We start from the raw sequence: 27,973 nt of genomic DNA, 5'->3' as shown, positions 1-27,973 counted from the left end.
ACACTCTTAAAAACATAAACAGCAATATTGCATCTCGATTAACATAATCAGTACATTTACTGGGCAACAGGGTGGCACCTCCACAGCAAGGAAGGCCTCAGTTTGATTCCTGATTCGGGTACCCCTTTTGGGTGGAGTTTGTACGTTCGCCCCTGTTCTGTGTGAGTTGCCTCCGAGTTCTCCAGTTTCCTGCCACAGCTAAAACATGCTATGTAACCAGTATTGGCCAAACATCCCAATGCTGAAAAATGACAAAAAAATCACTCCATAAATTACTCAACTTCGATTCCACAAAGCAACATTTCCGCCTACTGAAAAACTTGGCTGGACTTCCTGAAAAAGTATTGAGACTCCTCTTGGTAAACAAGCATAAAAAATGGTGATCATGAAAATGTTAACATCTAAAACACAAAACAGTATCACTGTGGAAACGAAAGAATACTCAATGATTATTCTTTGTTTTATATTATAGAAAATTACATCACACTGGGACTGGTATTGAACAGAGAGGAATCCTTGCCTATAAACATTTGGCAGTTCATAGCATTTGTTCTGGAGTGGAAGATGGCAGCCTTCATACGGCCCACTCTGTTTAGTGAGAAATCACGACAAACATCGATCATCAATCTCCCGGTCTTCAGAGAAAACAATACAAGCAACGCCAACGGCCCTCTTCAGGGTCAAATACCGCACCAGATAGGCCCTGGGACAAGGATTCTCCAACTGAACATTGAAGGACTCTCCCCAGTAAAGTGCGAGTATCTCTCGATCATAATGATAACCCATAACATTGATGTCCTGACGCTCCAAGAAACCCATGGCTTGGATGCCCTACATACCAGTCGCTACCACATCCATGGATACAACCTCACGACGAGCCATTACCACCCAAAAATGGCTTGGCCGTATCCATGAAGAACACCATCAGAGTTATAAGCCTTCCCACCAACTGAAACAGAAGCCACCTATGCCACCTGGGGAGCTGCACATCACCATGTCCAAAGCCTCTAATTCAAAATGGACAAAAGTAGCGCTCCCAAGTGCACCGATTCCAGCCCTATATGTTGGTGACTTTAACAGCCACCATACTATATATCTTCCAGAGACCTGCACTTGGTTTTCGAATCCCAAGCAGCAAGCAACTTTTCACGCTGCTTGCTGGCAACACGACCATAACCCAAACCTCACCATCATTTCCAAAGATCAAAGCGGAAGCACACTTCACGCATCCCGCAAAATACTCCGAAGCTTCCCCAAAAGTCAACATAGGCCCCACATCGACATTTAAATCCCCGTGATTCTGTAAAAATTATTACCAAGGTAGAACCTGGCCAAAGCTGACTGGGACCACTATAAGGAACTTTATACTCTTTGGGTCTTTTGGTAAAGTCACATAGATAGAAAAAAAAAATCACGTTTCGATCGCAACACAAGCAATCGTCTTCAGGTGAAAAAATACAGCAGGCGAACTGCTGAGGCAGGAGAAATATAGTAGGAGAGTTGCTGTAGCAAGAGGTTATATAGGTTTGAGATGGGTGCAACCCAAGGGTAAGTGGGTGGGGCTAGAGATGGAATTTGCATGTAAATGTAAGATCAGAGAGCCTGATATACCTCACGACTACGTGACTTTACCGAAAGACCCAAAGAGTATGAATTCCTGCAGTCACAAAAGCATTAAGTCAAGATATAAGGAACCTGTAGAAAGAGTGGTGAGTCGAATTCCTCAAGACCAGAATGTTATCATCGTTTTGTTGGCATCCTTACTGCAGCTGCCAAGAAGAGCATCTCCTGAGGCTTTCGGAAAGAATCCACTCCATGCTGGATAAAAGAGACTCAAGGACCTGCTCCAACAGTACAACCAGTCGAACAGCCCACAGGTTTGGAAGGCCCTGCTAGAGTCTTTAGAATCAGCCAGACATCAGCGGTAGACAGAGTGCGTTAAAGGCCTGGACTTGACACACTCCAGCCGCTGTGCCCGGGCCCTACTATGACACCTAGGTGCTGCTAACCAAACAGAATACCAGACCGCAAGAATCCTGCCCAACTCCATAGCCTCCAAATTAGTGGAGAACATAAAAGGACCACTCGACAAAAACATCAAACAAGAAATCCATCGCCAATTACAAAAGACAATTGCCTCAATTTCTTCACAAAGACCCTACTGCCATCAGCAGAGAGGACGTGAGGGAGGGTCTGGCTTAAATGAAGTACAGCAAGGCTGCTGGCAGAGATGGTATCACCCCAGAATCCCTCCATCACTTGGGCCCTAGGGGACTTCAATGGCTGCCACACCTGTACAGGAAAACCAGATGCATCCCAAAAGCATGGCAAGAGGTGATGTTCATTGTAATACCAAAACCGGGCAAGCTATCCGATAACCCGGGAAGCTATAGGCCAATGTGACTCCTGTGCATGACCTATAAGCTCCTGGAACGCATCATCCTCCAGAGAATCCTTAAAGAACAAGCGGGATTCTGGCCTGGGCGCAGCTCTGTAACCAGGTTTTGGCCCTTGCGACGCACATTGAGGCCGGATTCCAGTAAATATCCAAGACCGGCGCAGTCTGGATTAAGGGCTTGATGTTGAAGCTCGCAAGGATCATTCCTTACCTCAAAACAATACACTTGATATCGACAATGATGAGCATGTCTATAAGGGCGACAAAGCCAGCTCACCCCGGTTCCTCAACAATGCATTGTCATAAGGTTCAATACTCGAGCAAACGCTCATCAATGTCTTCACAAGTAACAAGCCGCCAACCGGGTCACGCAAATTTTATATGCAGATGACCTTGCCCTGGCAACGCAAGCAGCCACTTTCAATGAGCACCAAGCACACTCTGAAAGTAACCTTCTGCAGCAACACTGTTCGACATGACCCCACTCCAACCTATTTTGGAGTGAAGCTGGATCGTACACTAATCTTCCATAACCACCTGAAAAGTTAGTCACCCAGACCAAAACAAGGGTCAACCTGGTCCAGAAACTTGCAAGCACAAGCTAGTGAGCATCAGTACCAGTGATATAGATATCAAAGATGGCCTTTGTGTACTCTGTAGTCGAATACTGTGCACCAGTATGGACCAGAAGTAGTCACACTCGATGTGGTAATGTCCAACTTAACCCTCAAGTCAATCCCAACACCCTGGGCTGCCCGTGCTGTCGCACATCTCTCCCCCACTCATCCGCCGCAACGCTGCAAACCTCCAAGTCCTACGAATTGAGGAAAATGGTCACCTATCCATTCATTAGGACCTCAATACCATCCCTCATCACTTGAAGTCACACAAGCCCTTTTAAATCCATTCACTTAACCTTACGCAATGCAAATTCAACCCCAATGAAGCTTGTAAAGATGAATGGAGTTCAAATTAACTCACAAGCAAACATCTTGTGAAAGATCCAATGCAGAAGACCCCTGGGTTTGATTTTCCATGAAGCTCATGATCCACCATAAATCGCATCTGCACAAATCATTGCAGATGCTGATACCTGATGCACAATTAGAAAATTAAAAACTCTACAGTGTGTGACTGTGGTCATCCAGTACAACATATAATGACGCAATGCCTGATCCACAAATACAAAGGAGACAATACAGCGATACACTCCGCTGCTTTTGACGCGGTTGCCTGGCTTGACCACCTGAATGTGAAATTGTAGTTGTTGCTCTGCATCTACATCAGCCATCTTACCAAAATAAGTTTTTTTTGTCTGTGTGTCTGCGTGTCTGTGTATGGACGAAACTTGTGACAGATTTAACTCACAAATCGTGAGGTTTACGTTTTTAAAAAAGTACCCAGATACCATGCGATAAGCTCGGCGGTCAGCCAGCGCTATTCATATTTCCCATCCGTCAACTTTAAAGTAGTTAAATTAACAATTTAGTACTATTTATTATTATTATATTACTATGCTGAGCGTGCGCCAAAGCACGCATCTGCGCATGTGCGAGGAACCTGAGCCGTGGTTGCCCCTAGCAATGCACACATGCGATCGGTGGGGGGAGGGGGGAATTCTCATTCGCGTTAAAAATGCAAAAAAAATACACACAACGCTGAGGTAAATTCTTTACAGTGTGATGTCCTCTTCTCCCCATCCCAATGTGTGCAGTTACTACTATCGTGTCGGTAGATGCTACTACTATAGTCAGTAGATACTACTGTAGAGCGGGCGAGGGGATGGTGGGGGGGGAGTAGCGGCCCAGCCCCAGCCTGCCAAGGTGCCACCTCGGCCGGCTGGGCAATCTAGGCGAGGCTGGGGGCTCTGCACGGGACTAGGCCTTCACCACTACACTATGTGAAGTTAGTACTATTATAAAGTTGATATATACTACTAGCTTGTTTGCCCATCCTAGGAAGGAAGCTGTAATATTTACGAAAAAATTGAGCAGAGTATAATTGTATCTTGTGTTAATTTAATGGCAGTGAATCTTGCACCAAAAGTATGTCATCAAACACTTCACTGCAGTTCACTGTAGCACTGTATTAATGGAAGGGATTCTTCCACAAAACTATAAAACACCTGATTTCATGGCCTGGACTCGCTGGTGGCGGAGCGGTTTCTTGACATGGCACAGAAGGCGGGAGTGATGCTGCCGGTGGTGGAGGAGGAAGCCTGCACCTCGCTATCGGTCGCACGACATCTCTGCGCTTACGAAGAGATGGTGGGACCCGCGCAAAGTGTGGCACACGTCGCGTGGGATCGCGGTGACGTCGAGGGGCTGCCACGGCCCCCAACCAGACACGTGCCACCGGCGGAGAAGGACGAGGGAGAGACGGTGGCGGCCCTGCGGCAGTACCCGAGGATCCCGCGGGAAGCGGAGCGCCGACCCCAGCACTGGGCACCTCGCGAGGCAGCAGATCATCCTTGGGTCACCGACGAAGTCATCTGCCATCACTGCGGTCGGGAGGGACACATCGCCCGCGGATGCCGCAGCAGGACGAGTGCGCCGGGGACGACCAGCCAGGATCGTCAGCCTCGGTCCGCAGCCGTTCCAACTCAGGCGAGTGCTGACACTTCGGACACCCGGCCGGAACCATCCACCCCAGGTTCACCCCATCACGCATCTCATTCCTCGGGTACGGCAGCTAGGATTCCCGCTGACAGTCCGGGCCCGTGGCTGGACACGGTTAATAAGTGGCGTCGGTTGGCCAGAAGGGTGGTGGCGGCCACAGCTAGGACGTCCGTGTTGGTAGGCTCGGTGACAGGGGTTAGCGTCTGCGTGTTGGTCGACACAGGTGCGTCGGCCAGCATCATATCCCTGCGTGTCTTTGACTTGTTACCGGAGGGACAGCGTCGTCTCGCGCCGGTGCAGGCCAGGTACATAGCCGCAAATGGGGGAAGTATGGGGATAATGGGCCAAGTGGTAGTGCCGGTCCGCATCGGGAAGCTGGAGGTACGTGCTCCGGTACAGATCTCCAGTGTGCTCACGGTTCCCTGTTTGCTGGGCAAGGACCTGTTGAGTCACATGCCCCTTTGCATTCTGAAGGACGAAGGCATCGTCGAAATCCCATCGGGGGGGGGGGGGGGTCGCTTATATTTCTTGTGTCCAGACGGGGAACCGAAGCAGCTTCCACGAGTTTAGGCACTGGTCAGAACTACGGTCTTGATCCCGCCTGGTGCGCAGGCCTTGTTGCCGCTCCGATATCGCACCCCGCTCGTCACTTCCCGGTCGGATGCACCGCTCTTTGGCTCCGCAGTACCGTTGGTGGTGGGTCGTCATTGCCTAGTAGCAACTGACACACTCGGGCGCAGGAATCAGCCACTGTTCATGCAGGTCCTCAACACGGCTGACACACCCATTACAATTCAGGAAGGGGCCTTGTTTGCAAATGTCAGTCCCATGCATTCGAACCCTGAGGCGCACACCATCAACAATGTGCAATTGGTTGGCCCGTCGGTCGGCGCAGAGGATATGTCATGGATAGCCGCGCTCCTGGCACAGAATAGCGATCTGTTGGCAAGGGAATCGGGAGAGCTCAGGACTTTGTTGAGAGACTTTGCAGACGTGTTCAGTCAGGGTCCCTACGATGTTGGTCGCACGACGCTGATGGAGCACCACATTGATTAGGGCGATGCGCCACCCATTCGGCAGAACGCCTATAGGATGGGTCCTAGCGAGAAGGAGCATGTGCGGCGGACAGTGCAGGAGATGGAGTCAGACATCATATCGCCATCTACGAGTCCGTGGGAAGCGCCGGTTGTATTGGTTAAGAAATCGGATGAGTCTTTGCGTTTTTGCGTAGACTTCAGGCGGCTGAACAAAGTTACCTTGGTGGACGCCTACCCGCTCCCACGCATAGACGGCTCATTAGATGCACTCGCAGGAGCAAACATTTTCTCCACACTGGACCTTTTGGCGGGATTCTGGCCGAATCCAGGCCGAAAATGGCTTTAAAAACGTCTCACGGTCTCTTTCATTTCAACTGTTTGCCGATGGGTTAACAGACGGCTCCCGCCACTTTCCAGCGATTGATGGAGCTGGTACTTGCGGGATTCACAGTGGGAGTCGTGCCTCATCTATCTCGATGATGTGATCGTGTTCGCTCGCACATTCGAGGAGCACTTAACCCGGTTAAGTGCTCCTCGGTCCGCGGCGGTTCCAACTCAGGCGAGTGCTGACACTTCGGACACCCGGCCGGAACCATCCACCCCAGGTTCACCCCATCACGCATCTCATTCCTTGGGTACGGCAGCTAGGATTCCCGCTGACGGTCCGGGCCCGTGGCTGGACACGGTTAATAAGTGGCGTCGGTTGGCCAGAAGGGTGGTGGCGGCCACAACTAGGACGTCCGTGTTGGTAGGCTCGGTGACAGGGGTTAGCGTCTGCGTGTTGGTCGACACAGGTGCGTCGGCCAGCATCATATCCCTGCGTGTCTTTGACTTGTTACCGGAGGGACAGCGTCGTCTCGCGCCGGTGCAGGCCAGGTACATAGCCGCAAATGGGGGAAGTATGGGGATAATGGGCCAAGTGGTAGTGCCGGTCCGCATCGGGAAGCTGGAGGTACGTGCTCCGGTACAGATCTCCAGTGTGCTCACGGTTCCCTGTTTGCTGGGCAAGGACCTGTTGAGTGACATGCCCCTTTGCATTCTGAAGGACGAAGGCATCGTCGAAACCCCATCGGGGGGGGGGGGGTGGGGGGGGGGGGGGTCGCTTATATTTCTTGCGTCCAGACGGGGAACCGAAGCAGCTTCCACGAGTTTAGGCGCTGGTCAGGACTACGGTCTTGATCTCGCCTGGTGCGCAGGCCTTGTTGCCGCTCCGATATCGCACCCCGCTCGTCACTTCCCGGTCGGATGCACCGCTCATTGGCTCCGCAGTACCGTTGGTGGTGGGTCGTCATTGCCTAGTAGCAGCTGACACACTCGTGCGCAGGAATCAGCCACTGTTCATGCAGGTCCTCAACACGGCTGACACACCCATTACAATTCAGGAAGGGGCCTTGTTTGCAAATGTCAGTCCCATGCATTCGAACCCTGAGGCGAACACCATCAACAATGTGCAATTGGTTGGCCCATCGGTCGGCGCAGAGGATATGTCATGGATAGCCGCGCTCCTGGCACAGAATAGCGATCTGTTGGCAAGGGAATCGGGAGAGCTCAGGACTTTGTTGAGAGACTTTGCAGACGTGTTCAGTCAGGGTCCCTACGATGTTGGTCGCACGCCGCTGATGGAGCACCACATTGATTAGGGCGATGCGCCACCCATTCGGCAGAACGCCTATAGGATGGGTCCTAGCGAGAAGGAGCATGTGCGGTGGACAGTGCAGGAGATGGAGTCAGACATCATATCGCCATCTACGAGTCCGTGGGGGGCGCCGGTTGTATTGGTTAAGAAATCGGATGAGTCTTTGCGTTTTTGCGTAGACTTCAGGCGGCTGAACAAAGTTACCTTGGTGGACGCCTACCCGCTCCCACGCATAGACGGCTCATTAGATGCACTCGCAGGAGCAAACATTTTCTCCACACTGGACCTTTTGGCGGGATTCTGGCCGAATCCAGGCTGAAAATGGCTTTAAAAACGTCTCACGGTCTCTTTCATTTCAACTGTTTGCCGATGGGTTAACAGACGGCTCCCGCCACTTTCCAGCGATTGATGGAGCTGGTACTTGCGGGATTGCAGTGGGAGTCGTGCCTCATCTATCTCGATGATGTGATCGTGTTCGCTGCACATTTGAGGAGCACTTAACCCGGTTGCAACAGGTGTTTTCGAAAATTCGTGACGCCAAGCTCAAGTTAAAATTCTCCAAGTGCCATCTGGTTCACTCCTCCGTTAAATACTTGGGTCATCTCGTTAATGCGTCGGGGGTCGCGACAAATCCCGACAAAACGGCGTGCGTCCGTCATTGGCCAACACCCACGTCCGTGCCTGAAGTCCGCAGAGAACTTTGCTACCATCGCTAAGCCCTTGCATGCGCTCACGGCGAAGGGACAGTCATTTCGTGCGGGGGAGAGGGAGACACCGATGCGATCTTGATACTGCGCCAGCGGTTGACAGAAGCGCCGCCCCTAGCATACCCCGATTTTTCGATTCCCTTCCTTCTGGACACGGATGCGAGCGATGTGGGCATCGGGGCCATTCTTTCCCAGATTAAGGAGGGGAGAGAGGTTGTCATTGCCTATGGAAGTCGCGTCTTGTTGCAGGCCGAGCAGCGGTATTGCGTTACGCGCAGCGAGCTGCTTGCCATCGTCCACTTTGTTCAGCAGTTTCGGCCCTACCTGTACGGTCGCGACTTCACTGTTCGGACGGATCATGCGGCATTGCAGTACTGACTCCGTATTGACCAAGCAACCGGTCAGATGGCCCGATGGTTGGAGCGTATGCAAGAGTACACGTATCGAGTGGTGCATCTGAAAGGAATCAGGCATACGAACGCCGATGCTTTGTCCAGACTGGCAGCCCCCGTTAAGTGCGCTTGCAGCGACGGATCCGCGCGCTGTAGACTGCCGGCCGCGGCACAACCCAAGATCGTGGCGCCGGTTTCCGCCGGGGACACAGACCGGGCGGGGCCGCCGGTATCGCTTGATAGCAACTTGGGGCTCACCCTGCAGGAATGGAGGGACCGGCAGCAGGCAGACGCGGCTTTGGCACCGCTTCGCCGGCTGGCGGAGGTTTGTTGATGCGCTGGGACGCGACTGTGAACCATAAAGTTCTGGTGGTGCCCTCTTCCCTGCGGAGTCAGCTATGCTCCGATGTTCACGTCCGACAGTTGCTCCATCTAGGTAGCCATAAGACTGAGGCTGCGCTACGCCTTCGCTATTTTTGGCCGGGCATGTCGGCCAATATCCGCCGTCGGGTATCGGCATGCGCGAACTGTGCATGCAGGATGCCCCTGCCGGTCGTGCAAAGCACTCCCCTGCAGTCCATTAAAGTTTCCCGGGTAAACGAGCTCGTGGGCCTCAATATCTTGGGCCCCTTCCCCGCCACTCCTCGAGGAAGTAGATACCTACTGGTGGGGATGGAGTACTTTACACGATGGCCCTTTGCCTGCCCGTTGGACGAACAGACGGCGGCGTCCATAGCGGACGCCTTTGTAAATGGGTATGTCGCTGACGGACCAGGGCAGAAACTTTTCCTCCAAGCTTTTGCAGGTGTGTGACATGCTGGGTGTCAAGAAGGTGCGGACGTCCCCTTACCACCCACAAACGGACAGGATGGTGGAACGCTTTAACCGCACCATCTCGGGGATGCTGTGTCACTTGGTCAATGACCAGCAGCCAGACTGGGATTTGCACATCCCTGGGGTTTTGACGGCCTATTGCTCGGCGCCGCATGCATCAACGGGATACTCACTCTTTTTTTTGATGGACGCGAGCCGAGCCCTCCGATTGAGGCACAGTTTCGATTTAAAGCTTTCGTGACTGCAGGGATTCATCTTCTTGGTTCTTTCGGTAAAGTCACGTAGAAGGGAAGTAATAAAATAATAAAAATAAAACATAATAAAATAAAATAATTCTCACGACGTTTCGGCTACAACGCAAGCAGCCGTCTTCAGGTGAAGAATGAGACACTGCCAAGCTAGGAGCTTATATATAAGCTGAGTTGGAGGTGGAAGAAGAAGAGAGCCTTAACAAAAGAATGTCCATATCAAGAGGAATTTAGCATATTCATGGGAAATGCGTAGGAGGTGGGCGGGGGGGTTTCAAAGTCATATTATGCCCATGCATTATGCAGGATCAGCAGCACCCAGGGAGGGTGCAGGGAGTAGCATTAACAAAGGAAAGGAATGTTAATAGTATGTAGCTGCAGTTACTAAACAACCACGTAAAAAACTAAAGTATAAACTACATAAAAAACTAAAGTATAAACTGCATAGCACCATCAGTATATTTACTATACTCTACACTAAGCTGAGTTACTAACAGCAAGTAATACATTACAATTCTACATCGTAAAAATTATATAATATGCTTCCATCTAAACTTTATTCTCTTACATCACACGAGCATACACTGTACTGCCATAGATAAACCCAACATTAAATTATATAGCAAGACAGTATATAATTTAATGTTGGGTTTATCTATGGCAGTACGGTGTATGCTCATGTGATGTAAGAGAATAAAGTTTAGATGGAAGCATATTATATAATTTTTACGACGTAGAATTGTAATGTATTACTTGCTGTTAGTAACTCAGCTTATTGTAGAGTATAGTAAATATACTGATGGTGCTATGCAGTTTATACTTTAGTTTTTTATGTAGTTTATACTTTAGTTTTCTACGTGGTTGTTTAGTAACTGCAGCTACATACTATTAACATTCCTTTCCTTTGTTAATGCTACTCCCTGCACCCTCCCTTGGTGCTGCTGATCCTGCATAATGCATGGGCATAATATGACTTTGAAACCCCCCCGCCCACCTCCTACGCATTTCCCATGAATATGCTAAATTCCTCTTGATATGCACATTCTTTTGTTAAGGCTCTCTTCTTCTTCCACCTCCAACTCAGCTTATATATAAGCTCCTAGCTTGGCAGTGTCTCATTCTTCACCTGAAGACGGCTGCTTGCGTTGTAGCCGAAACGTCGTGAGAATTATTTTATTATGTTTTATTTTTATTATTTTATTACTTCCCTTCTACGTGACTTTACCGAAAGAACCAAGAAGATGAGGCACAGTTGCGCCCTGTGCCGTCGCGTGCAGGAGATTGGCCAGCCGCGTTCCGCAACTCGCTCAAGTATTTGCGCGAGGCTCGCAAGGCGGCCTTGGCAGCATCCGCATCTGCACAAGTTACGAATGAGCGCTTGCGGGCTAAGCCACCGGTTGCAGATCCCTTTGCAGTGGGTGACCTGGCTTGGCTGCACTGCCCGCAGGTACCGTTATGGACGTCAGCGAAGCTGCACCGGCCCTGGCAGGGCCCGGTCACAGTGCTGCAGGTATTGCGACCTCAGTGTGTTCACATTCAGATGGGAAAGCGTAGGTGGTATGTTCACCCCTCGAGGCTAAAACGTTACGTCGCGGCCGAGCTGCCCCTACAAGCATCGTCACCTTTACCACCTTCATCGTCAGTTCGGCCGGGTGGGAGGAAGTTGTCACACTCACGGCCTGTTACACGTCTAACTGAAAATTGCAGCCAACTGTCCATCCTGCAGAACTACAGGTGACCGGGACGCCAGCACCGGACCCATCGGCGTTCGTGTCTGAAGACGCAGCCGCAGAATCGGCCGAGGACTTGGCCGAGGGCTTGGCCACAGGATGGGGCCCTTTAACCCGCTCACGCTCACGTCGCCTCGTCGCAGCTGTGGACACGGACATCCCTCCAACCCTGTTGTGTTCGGTCGAGGGACCGGATCGTGGGAGAAGTCTGCGACAGAGGCGGCGCTCTTGTTAACAAGGAGACGGAGGGGGAATTTTGTTGTGTTACTTTTCCTTTATTGCACTTTTTTTTGTTGTGTTACTTTTGCTTTATTGCACTTTTTGTTGTTGTTGTTGTTTAAATTACATGCGCCCGGCCGCAGTTGGCTTTGAGGCATACAGTTGTTGAGCCGAGGACGGCTTTGTCTCAAGGAAGGGGGGGGGGGGGGTGATGCAAAGGATCTGCGAGCCACCCTCACGCACACACACCACGCAGACATGAAATCTCCGCACTCAGTATAACACGCACCAATCACACGCACGGGAATACACGAGACGGGGGTCAAGGGTTAGAGGACACTGACATCACCCGGACCAGGCATGCGAGATGAGGATGTGTATTGGGAACGAGGGCGGAGATGGAGGGGTTAAAAGGGGCTGTGAGACGTGTGTTCGGGGTTGGTTTTGGAACGAGTGTTGCTGTGGGTTGGAGAAATAAATAAGTGCTTAACCAGTCTCTGACTCTTCACTATTATAGAGTTGGTAGATACTACTGCAGTCAGTATAAACTACTGTAGAGTCACTAGATACTACTATAGAGTTAGTAGTTACTACTATAGTCAGTGGATACTACTACAGTCAGGAGATACCACGACGGTCAGTAAATACTGCTACAGTCTGTAGATACTACTATACAGTCTGTAGATACTACTGTAGAGTTAGTAGTTACTACTATAGTCAGTGTATAATACTATAGTCGGTAGTTACGACTATAGAGTCGTTAGATAGTACCGTAGAGTCGGTAGATACTACTATAGAGTCAGTAGATAATAGTAGTCAGTAAATACCACTATAGTCAGTATATACTGCTGCAGTCGGTAGATACGACTATCGCGTCAGCAGATACTGCTATAGTCTGCAGAAACTACCATAGATTCAGTAATTACTGCTATAGAGTTAGTAGTTACTACTATAGTGAGTGGATGCTACTATAGAGTCAATAGATACGACTAGATTCAGTAGATAATACTATAGTCATTAGATACTACTGTAGTCAGTATTTACTACTATAGAGTTGGTTGATACTACTATAAAGTCAGCAAATTCTACTATAGAGTGAGCAGATACTACGATAGAGTCAGCAGATACTACTATAGAGTCAGTAGATACTACTGTAGAGTCAGTAGATACTACTGTAGGGTCAATAGATACGACTATACAGTCAGTAGATACTACTTTAGAGCCAGATACTACTATAGAGTTACTAGATACTACTCACTCTATTGTATGTAGGGTGTGTAGGTATATATGCCTATGGGGGGGGTAAAAATATGTTGAGGGGAGGGGGGTCAACAATTTTCAATTTTCGGAAACCTTTTAGATCAACTATTTACCCGCCACTTTCTATTACTTTTTTATTACAGGACTTCTGCAAGCCTCTTATAATTTTGTTGACGGACAAATGGACAGACAAAGAGGCACACCGGGCTTTCACAATAGCTTAGTATTAGTGTAAGTATATGTTATGTTTTTAAGAAAAGTTTTGAAATATATTTTTCCCCCGGGCAACGCCATGTACTTCCCGCTAGTATAAAATAATCATTGGTTCAGATAAGCCTGACTGCTGACGAGACACTGATTGTCAAAACCAGTCCATACTGTTTTTGTATTGAACCGATGTTGCTAAAATTATGTGCTTCCAGAAGGACGTATGTGTGGCTGATGAAATGCGTAAAAAAAGTACATTTTAATGTGAAGGGAGAGGTATGCAATGGAAATGCATAGTCCATGTGTTGATTGTGATCACAACAAACCTGTATGTTCTCATGGATGCGCGCCTTTGTCACAGACTTTGGAATCACCATCACTCCTCTTTGTACATGGAATCGGATTAGAACCTATTCCAAACAAACAGCCGTGTCATTTAAAGGCAAACAAAAAGCATAAATATGTAAATGTACAGCAGCACTCAAACAAAGACAAATGTATCTTCCATAATAGAGGTTTTTTGGGTTAAATCGCGTAAATATATAAATGTGTCGTTAAAACCCGCCACCACCCGACACAGCCAACTAGTAAGAGTTGTCACGTAAACAGAACATGGCAATTCGTCACTAGTACAGCAGATTCGATCTGGCTGTCGCCTGAAGCTAGTTGCAATTACTGGCGAAACATCGTACTCAGATTATAAATGTTGTGGCTTGGCTCTCCCAACACACCGGTGTGCTGTACTAGTGATGAATCGGCATGTTGACTGTGTCGGATGGTGGCGGGTTTAAACGACACATTTATATATTTACACGATCTAACCCAAAATACCTCTATTATGGATAATGGTTGCGAAAGCCTAGGTGTTAAACTGACAAATGTATCTTGCAGGAACACATAGGTCCTCCTCCTGTGTATGCGTATGAGGTGGTGCATGGATTTATGTATGCGGTACTCTGTTACCTGTGCAGGTGTCTTCTTATGCGCCGATGCAATTGCACATACGCACGGATCTTCCAGTAATTTGGGCTCATCCACAGAGGCCCTGCACGACAACGCAGAGATCTCACGACACTCAGCGCTTGTCACAGCTGTAGTACGCATGCCATGCTCAACACATACGGTGTGGACGTCAGCGTGAAGCATGCTTATCACACTCATTACAAACACAAGTGCACTCTAACAATGGTCCCCAATAACATTGCTATAATCTACGCTGCATGCAATATTACAGGTACTGCAGGACTAGATAAGAGGCAATGTTATTTTCTGAGATCTTATTATGACAGTCAAATCAAAGTGATTTCCTGCTCAAATGAGAATTGAGGCAGTGTTGATCCTCTGTTTCCAGTTCTGAGCTCATGGCAGAATGTCCACATTCCTAAGTTGGGCACATGTCTATCCATAAAACAGACATACGCAGTGGTGGTGCATGCCTGTAATCTAGCACTGTGGAGGCCAGGGTTGGTGGATCGCACAATTGTTGTGAAAGTCCCTTCTCCTGGGCGTCGAGGAGGTGCCATACCTTGGCTTGCCAGGTGAAGTCAGTACAGATAATGTGGACTACATCTGTTCTCCGTAATAGAGGTTTTATGGGTTAGATCGCATACATATAAATGTGTCGTTAAACCCGCCACCACTCGACAGCCAATTAGTAAGGTTTGTCATGTAAACAAAACATGCTAATTAATTCCTGGTTCAGCACACCAGTATGTTGAAGAGCAAACCCACAACATTTCCAATTCGAGTACGACGTTTCGCCGGTAATTACAACTAGCCTCATCAGGCGACAGCCAGAATTTTGGATAAATCCTCCAGTTTTGGTCTTAAAGAGGAATAAATGTGTTATCATAACATTTATACTTACATTTATATTCACGCGATCTAACCCAAAAAAACGCTTATGAATAATATTGGTCGTTAACGCCTACATGTTAAACTCCATCTGTTCTACTGGTATGGGATAAAATGTTGTTCCCTCGCACGAGGGTTTTTTTACAGGTTCTCAGGTTTCTTCCCACATGTAAACACTCAATAATTGGCTGAAAACACGTTAAATATAGAAAGGACTGCAGAGCTTGGACAACTGGTAGCAGCTCATCATCTGGCTTCCTTCCTCTTTGTCTGTGGTTCCTCACGCTCCTCAGTTGTTCGGAGAGTCAGCAAATACTGTGCGCATAACAGTTGAAATTAAATCACAAGTGATACTTTTATCGACCCCGGAGGGATGGTAAACTGAGTCAAGCTCATGTTTCAATAGCTCTGTGAAAGTGTCACTATTGTTTGGTGCCAATGTTCTTCGTGCCAGTTTCTTTTCTTAAATGCCACAGCAACTCAAAGTGCTTCGCATCTCATCTCAAACATTTAAAGGGGTCCCCTTTTACAGCTGTCCCTGTGCGGTACAACGTAACTCAGTGCTCGCCTGCGAGCAGTCTACCAGAAGGGGGTGATGATTGGTATGTTTAATCCCAATGTCAGTAATTTGCGAGTATTTTTGTTGGCAAATTAAACCACAATGCCGGCACACAATGGCCGACTCGCTTCAAAGGACATCGCGTGATTTCTAAAGTCCGCTGCGAAGCGAACAGTGCGTGATATTGTATGGTTAATACACCGCAGTATTAACCAGAGTGGCCTACCGTCGGGCCACATCCCCACCCGGTGTTGCGGGCGACTGCATTTTTGTTGTATGTGCAGGCTGCTAGTGTTGTCTGCTGTAGGGTATGAACATTAATAGTCATGTGCGAGGGTTAGTTACCAATTACGATCGGGAGAACCCAGCGGGCTGTATGCCGTCACTTCAATTCCATGTTCACGACAAAATGCAATCAGCCGGTCTTGAGTCAAGTAAGGATGGCTCTCTATCTGCACACGTGCACACATACAAAGACGCAGATCAGGGAACCATTAATAGCTTTCTCCTTCGTGGTAGCCTGAAACGTTACCAGAGCGACTATCACAGCAACAAATATCTACATCAATGGAAAATGACAAACTCCTTCCATCTGAAAATGCTAATTTTTACTTTTTCCTCTTTTAAAATGTGGCCAACAGGTATGATATTTGCTGTATAAACACACACTGTATACGTTATAGAATATATTTTTTATTAGTGTTGTTGTTTGCTCTGTATGTGTGGGCTTTGTTTTGTGAGCGTGTTAGGGTACTAATTAAATAATATACGTGTTTTGGTGTCTATATATATTTTTAATATATGTGTTTGTGTGCATGTTTATGTGTGCGTGTTTGAGTACTGTACCCTACTGTAACATATCGTAGAATGTAATGTGGCCTATATTGATAGTGTACAGTAGTCTACAGTAGTGCCCCGGCGAAGAAATTTGATTTCCGCTCACGCCAACACCAATGACAATTATCTGAACCGGTCCTGGGCCTCCCCTAGGTCGACTCAGCCTACATTCATACGTCGATTCTCAAATCATGCTCGGATATGCTTGCGCTGCCGATTGTCCACCTGGCAAAACTTTTGTTTAGCGAGGGCTGTTTCCCAGACCAGTTGGAAATGGCGAAGGTAACACCACTCCTGAAAAAAGTTGGCTGAAGCCATAGTGACCACACAAACCATTTCCCGATCTCAAACCTGAGTTTCCCGATCTCAAGCCTGACAGTAAAGGTCACAGCATCTGTTTCTGAGGCGGTTACTTCCCCACGTCGCTGCGACAGGCAGATTCAACCCATTGCAGTTGGTGTACCGGAAGTTCCACATCACTGAGACGGTTCTACTAAAGATGAATTATGACTTCTACAAGATCATGGATTACCAGTGGGTTGCAGTTTGGTTGGCCTCGATCTCTTGGCCACCTTCGACACTATCGAAAATTAGATACTCATCAGGCGGCTAAGGTCAAGGTTCGATGTATTAGGTACAGTACTGGGATGGACTGAGTCATTCCTACATGATCGACCACAGTTCATCAAGCTGGGTAACAAACATTGCCTATATGTTGTGCTTAGTTGTTGTACCACAGGGGTCCGTCCTTCGGCCCTTCCTATTTTCAACATACGACTCTCCGATCGCCGATGTCATCTCATCGGATGACATCAAGTTCTATCAATGTTGATTATACACAATTGTACATCACAGTGAAGTTGCAAGTTAGATATGGAGAACCTCGGAAACCTCCAAGAATGGTGCTCGTGTGGTTTGCACAAAACGAAATGCTGCTTAATCCAGGAAAATCGAAGGTTCTGTTGGTTGCCACTCGGGATCAGGTGAAAAACGTGTGGGAGGATGATGTGACAGTCGTGGATTTCAGGATTCAGTTTACTACTCGTTTAAAGAGCCTCGGCACCATACTTAACCAGAATGTAATTTGATCACCACGTGCAAAATAAAATGAGGGGCTGAAATTTTCATATCAGGGCTCTACGATACATTCCACCACTATCGAGTCATGACAAAACCAACACGGTTGCATGTTGCATAGCATCGACAAATGTCGATTATTGCAACTCCCTACTCTACGGGACGTCTGGCAAATACATTACCAATCTGCAGCATGTGCAAAATTCTCTGGCACGTGTCGTGACGGGTATTTCAAAGTCCGACCATGTCCATCCTGTGCTCGCAGAGCTGCATTAGCTTCCAGTTGCCAAACAAATACATAAGGTAGCACTCATTACACACAAAGTGCTTGCCATAAATGAACCACAATACCTTGCAGATCTTGACAAGGAGCATAAACCATCATGAGAACTCCAGTCATTCTCGCAGCACTTTCGCAGCTGTCTGAAACGCTCTTCTGATATTAGGAAGCCACCAGAGCTATGCACTTTTAAATCTAAATTATATAGTTTGTCCTTCCCCCACCTCCGATTAGCACGGTCGGCTACATACAATGCGAAAGAAGTTCTACATACATACAGTAGTGTGCTAGCAGTCTGTGCATGGTGTAGCAGTGTGCTATGCTACCATCAAATATTTGTCCATGAAGCCATCCAGATATATAAACACAGAGACAATTTCAACCGAGAAGATGGGTATAAGGTGAGCAATCATTGGAAGGACGTTATTAACAAAGTAAAGTCGTACTTTGCTGTGGTGCTTCCATCCTTCCTGCCGTTTGGCTGTTATCTCCGACTCTCTGAGTTGCATTGCCCTGTTGGGTGCCTCTGCATTGACGGGCTGAGGTCTCACTAACATAGCCACCTCTGCTCTCGATGGTTCTGGCTGTGTGATGGGCTGTGTGTCTCACTGGCGCGACCACCGTTGCGGTGGTTCTCTTGCGTTGATGCGCTTGCCTCTCATAGTGCAGTTGGCAGCGCCACAGCTTGTGTTACACATATAAATGACATTATCTTGCTGATCTCCCTAATCTCTCCCATCAAAATGGTGCTAATCTCCCATTAGCACTGCTGCTGTGCGCATATGCGGCGACGGTGCTCTTATGCGGCGACGGAAGCTCATTTACTTTGACATGGTGATCTCTCTCCCTAATCTCTCTTTCCCTAATCTCTCCCATTAACAAAACTGATGTTGTTGCATGCGGGGATGGGACTCCTTTCCAGCTTGGACCCCGCCTGCTTGCCCTTGGCCAACATACATAGCCCATTGTTGTAGCAGCTCTCTCGCTGCGTTCTTTCTGGTTCAGCAGTTCTACTGCAGGATTATTTTTACTGCCTGAGGACGATCGCTTGGGTTGCGATCGAAACGTCGTGATATATATATTTTTATTTGATTTTTCTACCTACGTGACTTTACTGAAAGAACCCAACAGTATGGATTCCTGCAACGAAAGCTTCAAATCAAGATTGTGTGCTGTGCTGTGCCTGGTTCATATTGTTGTTGTGCCAAGTATTCCCTGTAGAGTCAGGTGTTCACTGTCGTGGACGTGTGTGAGGACGGGTTTGCGTAGGTACTAGGTGTGTGTGCGGGAATATTCTATCTGGCCAATATTACAAGTGGAGTGCTATTCTGATCATGCAAACGAGTTTGCGTAGGGACGGGCATGTGTGGGTTTTTATTATATTCCTCATATTTGTTTCTGAGGGTGTGGCAAAGGATGCCACAACCACACCTCCCCTGACTTGGTAAGAGCCAAAATAAAGTACTCAAATCCCTCAATCCATCTCAGCCCTGGTTTGTGCTCCCGTACCTGCCTTGGATGGGCTAACACCCTGCACCATACTTCACCGTGGTGGACTCCTTTGTACCGTGATGCCAAATTCGGTACCCACCGTCACAGTTAATAATACGGATGGTAAACATTGTTTAATGAATACAAATAATTATATAAAATTAGTAACTATTACGTACTATACTCACGAGTGCATTCTAGCAGTGGGAGATGAGGTTGGAGCTGCTGCACTCCCAACCCCGGACATTCTCAGAGAAGAGCTCCAGGACCTCTGAAATCTTAGTGATTGCCCGAGTACAATTTTTTTTGGTGAGGTTTATTTTAGGTAGAACTTGAAAGTCTATCCTTGTCTTGTGAGTTTTCACCTGGCTAAACGTACTGTAATAACACTGGTAAAAAAAGATCCTATATATTTTTTATGTAATCGTGAACACGAATAGTGATAATCGAACAGCGGGGAGTGGGGTCTCATTGGCTCAAGAGCGTCCACTGCTCTAATTGGCTGAGCCAATGATGGGGGTTGGTACGTTTCCTCAGCCGCGTGTTCTCACTTGTAAGCGCTGTTTAGATTTTCTTCTTTTTTGTAAACATTTCTCCAGGACAAAGGGCAACGAATTGACATTCTACAGAGTCGTGCTAAGTAAGAGCTGCCTGTATATGTGTACGAGTGTGTGTGTATGTATATTGTCATTATGTGTTTGCTATGTGTGGGTATGTGTGTGTAAGGGTGTATGTACACAAGTATGTGGGAGCGGTAGTGTAGCGATTAGCGCGCTGTGCTACGAACCTGGCGACCCGGGTTCGATTCCCGCTCATGGCCAACACCAGTAACGATTATCTCTGAACCAGTCCTGGGCCTCCCCTCAGTCGACTCAGCCTCAAATGAGTACCTGGTGCGGTGTAAACATCACCACGAGGCAGACAAAGGCAGCCAGGTGTGGTGTTGGCAATGCTGGCCTTTATTAGGTGCTCGCTAACAGCACTTGTCCCCACAGTCTGTTAAGGCTATACGAGGGATCTTTGTTTTTTTATACATGAGTATATATGCGTGTGTGCGTGTACTTGTGTCATTACGTGTTTACTATGTGTGGGTCACCCGACACTCCGGACAGCCTTGCAAATAAGACGTTCCATTCAGAGGAACCATCCAACTGTTTCATTAAATACAAATCTAAACATTTGTAGCTCCTCATATCTGCAGGCTCTGCCCATTGTCTAATTATTCCTGATATCTGCAAATCAGCCTTCCTATTACCTTAGTATTCAGAGGATCCACCGTACCATGAGTTTTCAGATCAAATATTAGAGAATTTTCCTGATCTCGTTCAGATATTCGAAGATAACCAGGCATGGGCAGTGTTCGGATTGGTGACCAACACGTGCACATAAGTTATAATGGTGGGCAGCAGAGGGTAGTACAGCCAAATCTATGCTTGCACATCCATGCCTCCCACCTTCACCAACTCGCAGTATGGTCAATTAACCTCCATAACCCACACAGCGTGGGGGAGGCACTCATCCAGCAGTGGAGTAACAAAAGGAGCTCGATATGTACACATTCGCAGATAAATGGAGATGATGAAGGGAATATTGTACCGTCATGGTCCAAATTGATCAAATATGAAAAATGACACCACAAATTACTTAATTGGGGAACACAGAGAAAAATCCGGATCATTTTCACCCCCTCCTTGCAAAAATGTGTCAGGGCCCAACTAAAAATATGTTCTTTTTTAAACAGTTGCTGAGGTATAGACCCAAGAACAAAATGTCAAGTGGCCAGCAACAAACAGCATAATCAAAGTTCTAAGAGATAAGAGCGTAACGGGAATCTTGAGCAAGGTTATAGGAGCTTGGAGAAAAGAGACAATGAGAGGAAATTCCAAGGTGCAGCAGCATGAGGAGAAAAGCAGAAAGAGAAGTGTTGTGACCTGCAGATTGGCGGGTGAGTGGGTGGGTGTGTTGTTTTGTGGGGAGCGGTAGTGTAGCGGTAAGAGTACCGCACTATGAACACGGTGACCCGAGTTCGATTTCTGCTCACGGCCAACACCAGTGACGATTATCTGAACAAGTCATGGGCCTCCCCTAGGTCGACTCGGCCTTACATGAGTACCTGGTGCGATGTGTAAACATCGTAACTGGAGAGATAAAGGCGGTCGGGCGTAGTGTTGGCCACCCACCCCCTCATGTACTGTTCCGGCCTTCACAGGTTCTCGCTATCAGCACTTGCCCCAACAGTCTGTTACAGTCTGTTACAGGCTATACGGAGAATCCTTGTCTTTGTTATGTCCTACAATGTGATGCTTGAACACAGTGCAGATGAGACGAAACAATCAGTCTGGTAGACCATGTTCTCAACATGGCGAGAAGGAATCAAAGGGTGAAGTTTACAGGAACAGTAACCATGGTAGCAGCGAAAAATAATGATAAGGTGAGTGACCATGTTGGCTAGCCTCATTAGATACTGTCTACGCCAACTTATCCACACACTTTGTTCGCTTGCATTCACAGCACCTGATTGACCACAGGCTTGTGCTTCAGGCCGGGTTTGTTCAGAATCTTCATTATTTGGTCACGATTGAAGTTAGAGAGACCCAGAGCTCGAATGACTCCTGCGTCGACGAGTGCTTCCATTGCCTGTAAGCAGGCACACGTCAAAGATGCTCTTGCCAGTTAGTACAGTTAGACAAATAAAATGGTGATGCTTCGTTGGCCGTCGTACACAAGCAGCAAAACCTAAACACATTTGTCAATAACACGGTGTATTTTTAAAAGGAAGAAATCAATAATGGCCCTTCGCCACGGCATGTAGATAATATGAAGGGCCATTGCTTGAAATATCACTGATTGTATACAGGGTGGCCAAAAAGTCAGGACACATTGGGATGTTTGATTTATTATAACAGATCACAAAGGGTCTTTTAATTTATTTTAACAAATCTTCAAACTGATGTACATTAAGATGAATGTATTCATGAATTCATCCTTTGAGATTAATTTATGACGTGCTTTTATTACAGGTGTAATCTTTGAATATTCATCAATTGTTTTGTCTCAATTCAGTAAATTTGATTTCAATTGGTCAATGTTATCTGAAAAGGAAAAATAAAATAGATAATAGATAAAATATCAATTAAAAAAATTCCATTGTTAAAATGTATGTTTGCTGACTTTTGGGCAACCCTGTATAATGTTTTATTTTAGGCCACAGTATAATTGATAAATGTGAGTTTTTGTAATTGTAGCATGGTTAGACTATTGGAATATAGGTTTTGTTAAAAAAATGCTTCTGATGCCAAGCATTGCAGTTGTGGTCAGCAGTTTACAAAACTTCCCTGTCTCGCCAACAACCAAGATTGCAATAAAAATATGTTGTGGCACTTAATGCCTCAACAACTCAAAGAGCTTCACCTAAAAACGTCAAACAGCACCCTCAGTGGCAGCTGTCCTTGTGCTGCATAATGTGACTCTACACCGGCCTGCCAGTTGGGGGGCAATGTTGTTAGGTGTAATCCCAATTGACCAATTTTGAGGTGTATTTTTTTCATTTTCGCAAATCTGGACCATGCCACTGTGGCACCTACTCAATTAGAACATGATGGGATATTTAAAGCAGCCCTGCAATTGCTTGCTCATGTCACTATTAAATAAAGGGCCTCCACAAGAGCGAACTGTATGGGATACTTGGTCTACTCTTGCACGCCGACTAGACATGTCAGAAGAGGTGGGCGTACCCACTTTACCCCACCCATTTATGCTCTTCCTGGGTGGACAGAATTGGTTGGTGGGGGGGGCAGGATTTGAGAAATTTGCCTTATAGCATGAACTGCCACCCCCGGAATATGGAATAGAACCTGTGGCCTCTGTCTTGCAAGTCCACTGTACTAAGTTACACCACAGCAGTTGCCATCGTGTGTGTGTGTGTTTATGAAAAAATAAGCGTACCTCCCAAGTGTCCAGAAAATCCGTGTCATCAGTAATCACTTTATCATTTTCATCCAATGGGAACAAGTCCTCGCCTGGCTGGAGAAAGTAAATCAGGGAAGTTGCGAGTTCTCCTTTTCCACAAACAACACGTCATTTTACTCTACAAATACTACACAGCGTTATCCTATTTGGCGGCAGGGTGGCGCAGCTGTAACACTCGTACCCCACAGTAAGAAGTACCCGGGTTCAATTCCTGACTTGGGTGCCTTTCTGTGTGGAGTGTGTATGTTGGCCCCTGTTCCTCCAGGTTATCTGGTTTCCTCCCACAACTAAGACCACACAATGTAACTGATATTGGCCAAAAACATTCCAATGCTAAATAATTACCTGCAAACTACAGGTAGGAGTGTGGCACCCTACTGCAAAATTTGGCAAAATGCTCCTAAAAAGAGACTTGAGACTCAGTGAGGCTTCCCATGGTAAGCAAGAGTTAAATATCCTAACCTGAATAAACTACGTAATATACCCCTTTTCGCTCTCTAGTAAACATAAAAACTAAAGCTATTCTCATATGAATGCAAAAATACCCAAAACTTCAATATCCACCTCCTGTTTATTAACATCTTGCTAATTATTACTGTTCCCGTGAACATCACTCACAGATTCCTCCACCCATGTTCAACTCATCTCGTCCAAACTGTATTCAGCCACCACACTGCAGCTAACAAACAATTCACTCACCCGCTCGCCATACTACAGGTCACAACAATACAAAGACCCCGTATAGCCTTTAACAGACGTTTGGGACAAGTGCTGCTAGCGAGCACCTATTAAGGCTGGCACGGCAAATTAGGGGGTGGGTGGCCAGCACAACGCCCGACCATCTTTGTCCCCCCAGTGGTTATATTCACACACCGCACCAGGTACTTATTTGAGGCCAAGTCGACCTAGGGGAGACTCAGGACCAGTTCAGATAATCCTCACTTGTGTGGGCCGTGAGTGGGATTGAACTCTGTTCACCGTGATTGTAGCCCAGGATGCTAACCTCAATACTACCACTCCCCAGTCACAAGAATACCCCCACACACTCACCCACCCACCCACCAGCCCACCCACCCACTCGCTTGCCCACCCACCCGCTCACTCACCAAACAGCAGGTCAGAACACTTCTTGCTCTGCTTCTTCCCTTACACTGCTACACTTGGAAATTCCCTCCCATTGTCTCTTTTCCAAAGCTCTTGCAATAACATTGCTCCATTAAATAACCATATTAACTCTTATCTATTACACCTCTGATCGTGCAGTTTGTTTCTTGATGGCCGCTTGACACGTTAGACCTTTTGAGCCTATATTCTGCCACTGTGTAAAAACATTGCTCTTGGCTATATTTCGTATCACCTAAACTTGTATATATATCTGAATATTTTGGATTCACCATGGTGATCTGAGTGTGTTGCCAAGGCACAGCTAAGATCAGTGGTGAGCAATATCTGAACTGGTTCTGCTCCCATCTCTGCCAATATTCACACCAACCAGTGCAGTGATGTATGATACAAAACACTCAGGACCGATGAGGCATAGAGAGGCCTTCATGCAGCGGTGGGTTGTCAACGGTCTGTAAATCATTATTCCAAATTTCATCTCCTGTTTATATCTCCGAGCCAGCTGTGGAAAGTTTGCATTCCTATGGTGGGGAGTACTGTGCTGCCTTCTCCAGAGTGGTGCTTATTTTATCAACCCGTGAAGAATAATGGGATTGACTCAACTTCCAACCTGGATTTGAACTCGCTGCTCACTTTGCCGCTGAGCCAGCTGGTAGAAAATGACTGCTGGTTTATACTAAAAAATGTAATTGTTCACAAAACTTGCAACTTGGAATGAGCATGAGACTTCCTGTGTGTCAGCAGGCCCCTCCCTCTGTACACCCTTTCTCTGACCTCCCAAATTCACTCTACTGCAACAAGCCAGTGATAGGTTGTACACCCTGGTCATGATCGTATTCCCTCTTGCCTTCAGTACACATTTATTGTGCTATTATTTGTACATGTTCAGTCTTAGACACTGGCAGTGTCCATAACCAGAGGCCTGCCAGGATCGAACCGTAACACAACAAGCGGTGAACACGCATGACTGCTGGATCATGTCACCGCTCACATCTGCTGTCACTATGCACTTCTGCATATTGCGTGGACGCACCTTGAAACCCATAGGCCAGTGCATCAAGTACAGGTCCAGGTAGTTTGTCTTCAGGGCCGCCAGCGTCTGGTCGCAAGCAGCTCGCACTGCAGAGGGGTGATGGAACGTGCTCCACAGCTACCTCGCACCATACAGCACATCACCCCACACCACAACAAGCTTTGATAAAAGGTAATTTATTTATATACGAATTTAAACAAATGGTGATGATGCCAATACACAGGACAGGAGTGGTGGAGATGCGCCGGTATACAATGTACTCCACACCGGCACTTCTATCATTCGAATGTGTAAATGATGAAAAAACCCATCATTAGAGACACATCCTATTCCTATACTACGATGTTTCTGCAGGAAAAAAATAGCAGTGAGTGCAAGTGTGTGTGTGTATGTAATTGGATGTGTCGGAGAATGAGAGAGTGTTCGTGAGGGTGAGGGGCTATGTGAGTGGGGGGGCGCCAGTGTAGCGGTAAGCGCGCTGTGGCAGAAATCGGTGACCCGAGTTTGATCCCTACTCACAGTGAACATCGGTGATGAACATCTAAACCTGTCCTGGGCCTCCCTAGGTTGACTCGGCCTTAAATGAGTGCCTAATGTGGTGTAAACATCAACACTGGAGAGATAAAGGCGGCCGGGGGTGGTGCTGGCCACCCAACTCCCCCCTCCCCCCCCTTTGTGCCATGTTGGCCTATATTAGCACTTGCCCCAAGTATGTTAAAGTCTATATGGGGTATCTTTGCCTTTTGTGTGAGGGTCAGTGTAAGAGGGTGGGTGAGTATGACGGTGTGTGAGGGTCAGAGGGTGTGTGCAACTGAGTTTCTGCGCGTGGGCTGCTGCAGGATAAATGGGTTTCATGCTGCCCATTATACACTTCTGTTTGCACCACTGATAGTGAGTCACTAAAATGATGCATCTCCCAGAATGCACAAGTAAAAAAACAGATAATTGTACAGCACTTTAATGGAGGCATGTTAATTCACTAATGATTTCCAATACTGCGTGGTTGCTTCTGAATTGTGAATAATAATTGCTAAAATACAAATTATTACAATATATAATGGTCTCTCCTACAAGTTTAAGATAATTAAATTCAAATATATGCCCCAACTACAGGCCATGGAAATGTAGAATTTGACTACATATCACAAATTTTATTATCACAATTGTTCACGCAGAAAAGCCTCAGCAAGTCTCATAATTCTTTTTAACGAGGGTTCTGCCATGTTTTTCATTAGGAGGCAATGTTACTTTGTGCAAACCCAATTAAGTATATTGCAGGTTGTTTTAGCATTAGGATATTTGGGTCAATACTAGTTACAATGTGTTTTTTAGCTATGTGATGGAACAGGAGAACCTGGATGAACCCCAAGAGATAGAGAACATAAAAAACTCCATGTAAAAAGGTGCCCTAGTCGGGAATCAAACCCATGCCCTTCTTGCCGCAAGGCACGAGCGTGACCACTGCACGTCCACCCCTCTACTGCCCATGTGCAACCGCATGACAAAACCATGTGCCACATCTGTATTCGACACATACCTTGCTCGTGATGAATATTTGTGAACGAGGCACCCCAGAGCCCTGGACGCTATTCCCAACCTCCTCTTCATTCACATACACGTGTGCACAGTCCAGGTGCCGGTAGCCGGCCTCAAGTGCAGCACACACAGCTGCATACGCCTCACCCTTTTTTGTCTGCAAAGCAGACACACACATACAAAAATACATACAAGGAGCAAAGCGTGAAATAGCAGATACGCACTGCCATAGAGAACACAGAGTAATCTCATTAAATGAACACCGAGACATTGGTGCACATCTCATGTTTACAACCCTGAGCCGGGGGCATAATTCGACATTCCTATGGTGGGGCGAGTCTCTCCATAGGACAACTGTTGACTGCCCCACAAAGTGGAACTCATTTTATCTGCACTCAAAGGATGAAGAGCCAAATGAATCCCTCAATCGGATTAGAACTTAAAACTTTCCAATTGCGAGCCGCTCACTCTGCAGCAGAGGCACCCGATAATTTCTTACCGGATATAACTGCAAATAAATAATTATACATTACTAACAAAGTGTCATGAAGCTTGAATGTGGGTGTGGTGTAACGCAGTGTGAATTGGGGTGTGGTGTAACGGAGTGGGAATTGGGGTGTGGTCTAACGGAGTGTGAATGCAGGTGTGGTGTAACGAAGTGTGAACTGGCGTGTGGTGTAAGGGAGTATGAATTGGGGCGTAGTGTAACACAATGCAAACTGGGGTGTGGTGTAACGAAGTGTGAACTGGCGTGTGGTGTAAGAGAGTATGAATTGGGGCGTAGTGTAACGGAGTGTGAATTGGGATGTGGTATAATGTAGCGTGAATTGGGGTGGTATAATGGAGTATGAATTGGGGTGTGGTATAAGATTGTGAATTAGGGTGTGGTGTAAGAGATTGAGAATTTGGGTGTTTTGTAACGGAGTGTT

At 47.1% G+C, this 27,973-nt stretch overlaps 1 protein-coding gene across 2 annotated transcripts in view; it reads right to left on the bottom strand.

Moving 5' to 3' along the window:
• The window catches only part of LOC144727213 (aldo-keto reductase family 1 member B1-like), a 40,474-nt gene that overhangs the window by 2,825 nt on the left and 9,676 nt on the right, over positions 1 to 27,973 (bottom strand). For both annotated transcript variants that reach the window (XM_078605885.1, XM_078605886.1), the window contains exons 3-9: positions 27,046 to 27,201; positions 25,509 to 25,625; positions 23,330 to 23,407; positions 21,899 to 22,021; positions 16,045 to 16,151; positions 14,250 to 14,331; positions 13,613 to 13,696 (exon numbers count right to left, since the gene is read on the bottom strand). In XM_078605885.1, the coding sequence (XP_078462011.1) occupies positions 13,613 to 13,696; positions 14,250 to 14,331; positions 16,045 to 16,151; positions 21,899 to 22,021; positions 23,330 to 23,407; positions 25,509 to 25,625; positions 27,046 to 27,201 (747 nt within the window). The remainder of the gene's footprint in view (positions 1 to 13,612; positions 13,697 to 14,249; positions 14,332 to 16,044; positions 16,152 to 21,898; positions 22,022 to 23,329; positions 23,408 to 25,508; positions 25,626 to 27,045; positions 27,202 to 27,973) is intronic.

Source organism: Lampetra planeri, chromosome 25 (genome assembly GCF_965212315.1).
Source record: "Lampetra planeri chromosome 25, kcLamPlan1.2.h2, whole genome shotgun sequence".
Classification (NCBI taxonomy): Eukaryota; Metazoa; Chordata; class Hyperoartia; order Petromyzontiformes; family Petromyzontidae; genus Lampetra; species Lampetra planeri.
The sequence above is the reverse complement of the archived record's forward strand: the minus strand, read 5'-3'. Positions and strand labels throughout refer to the sequence as shown.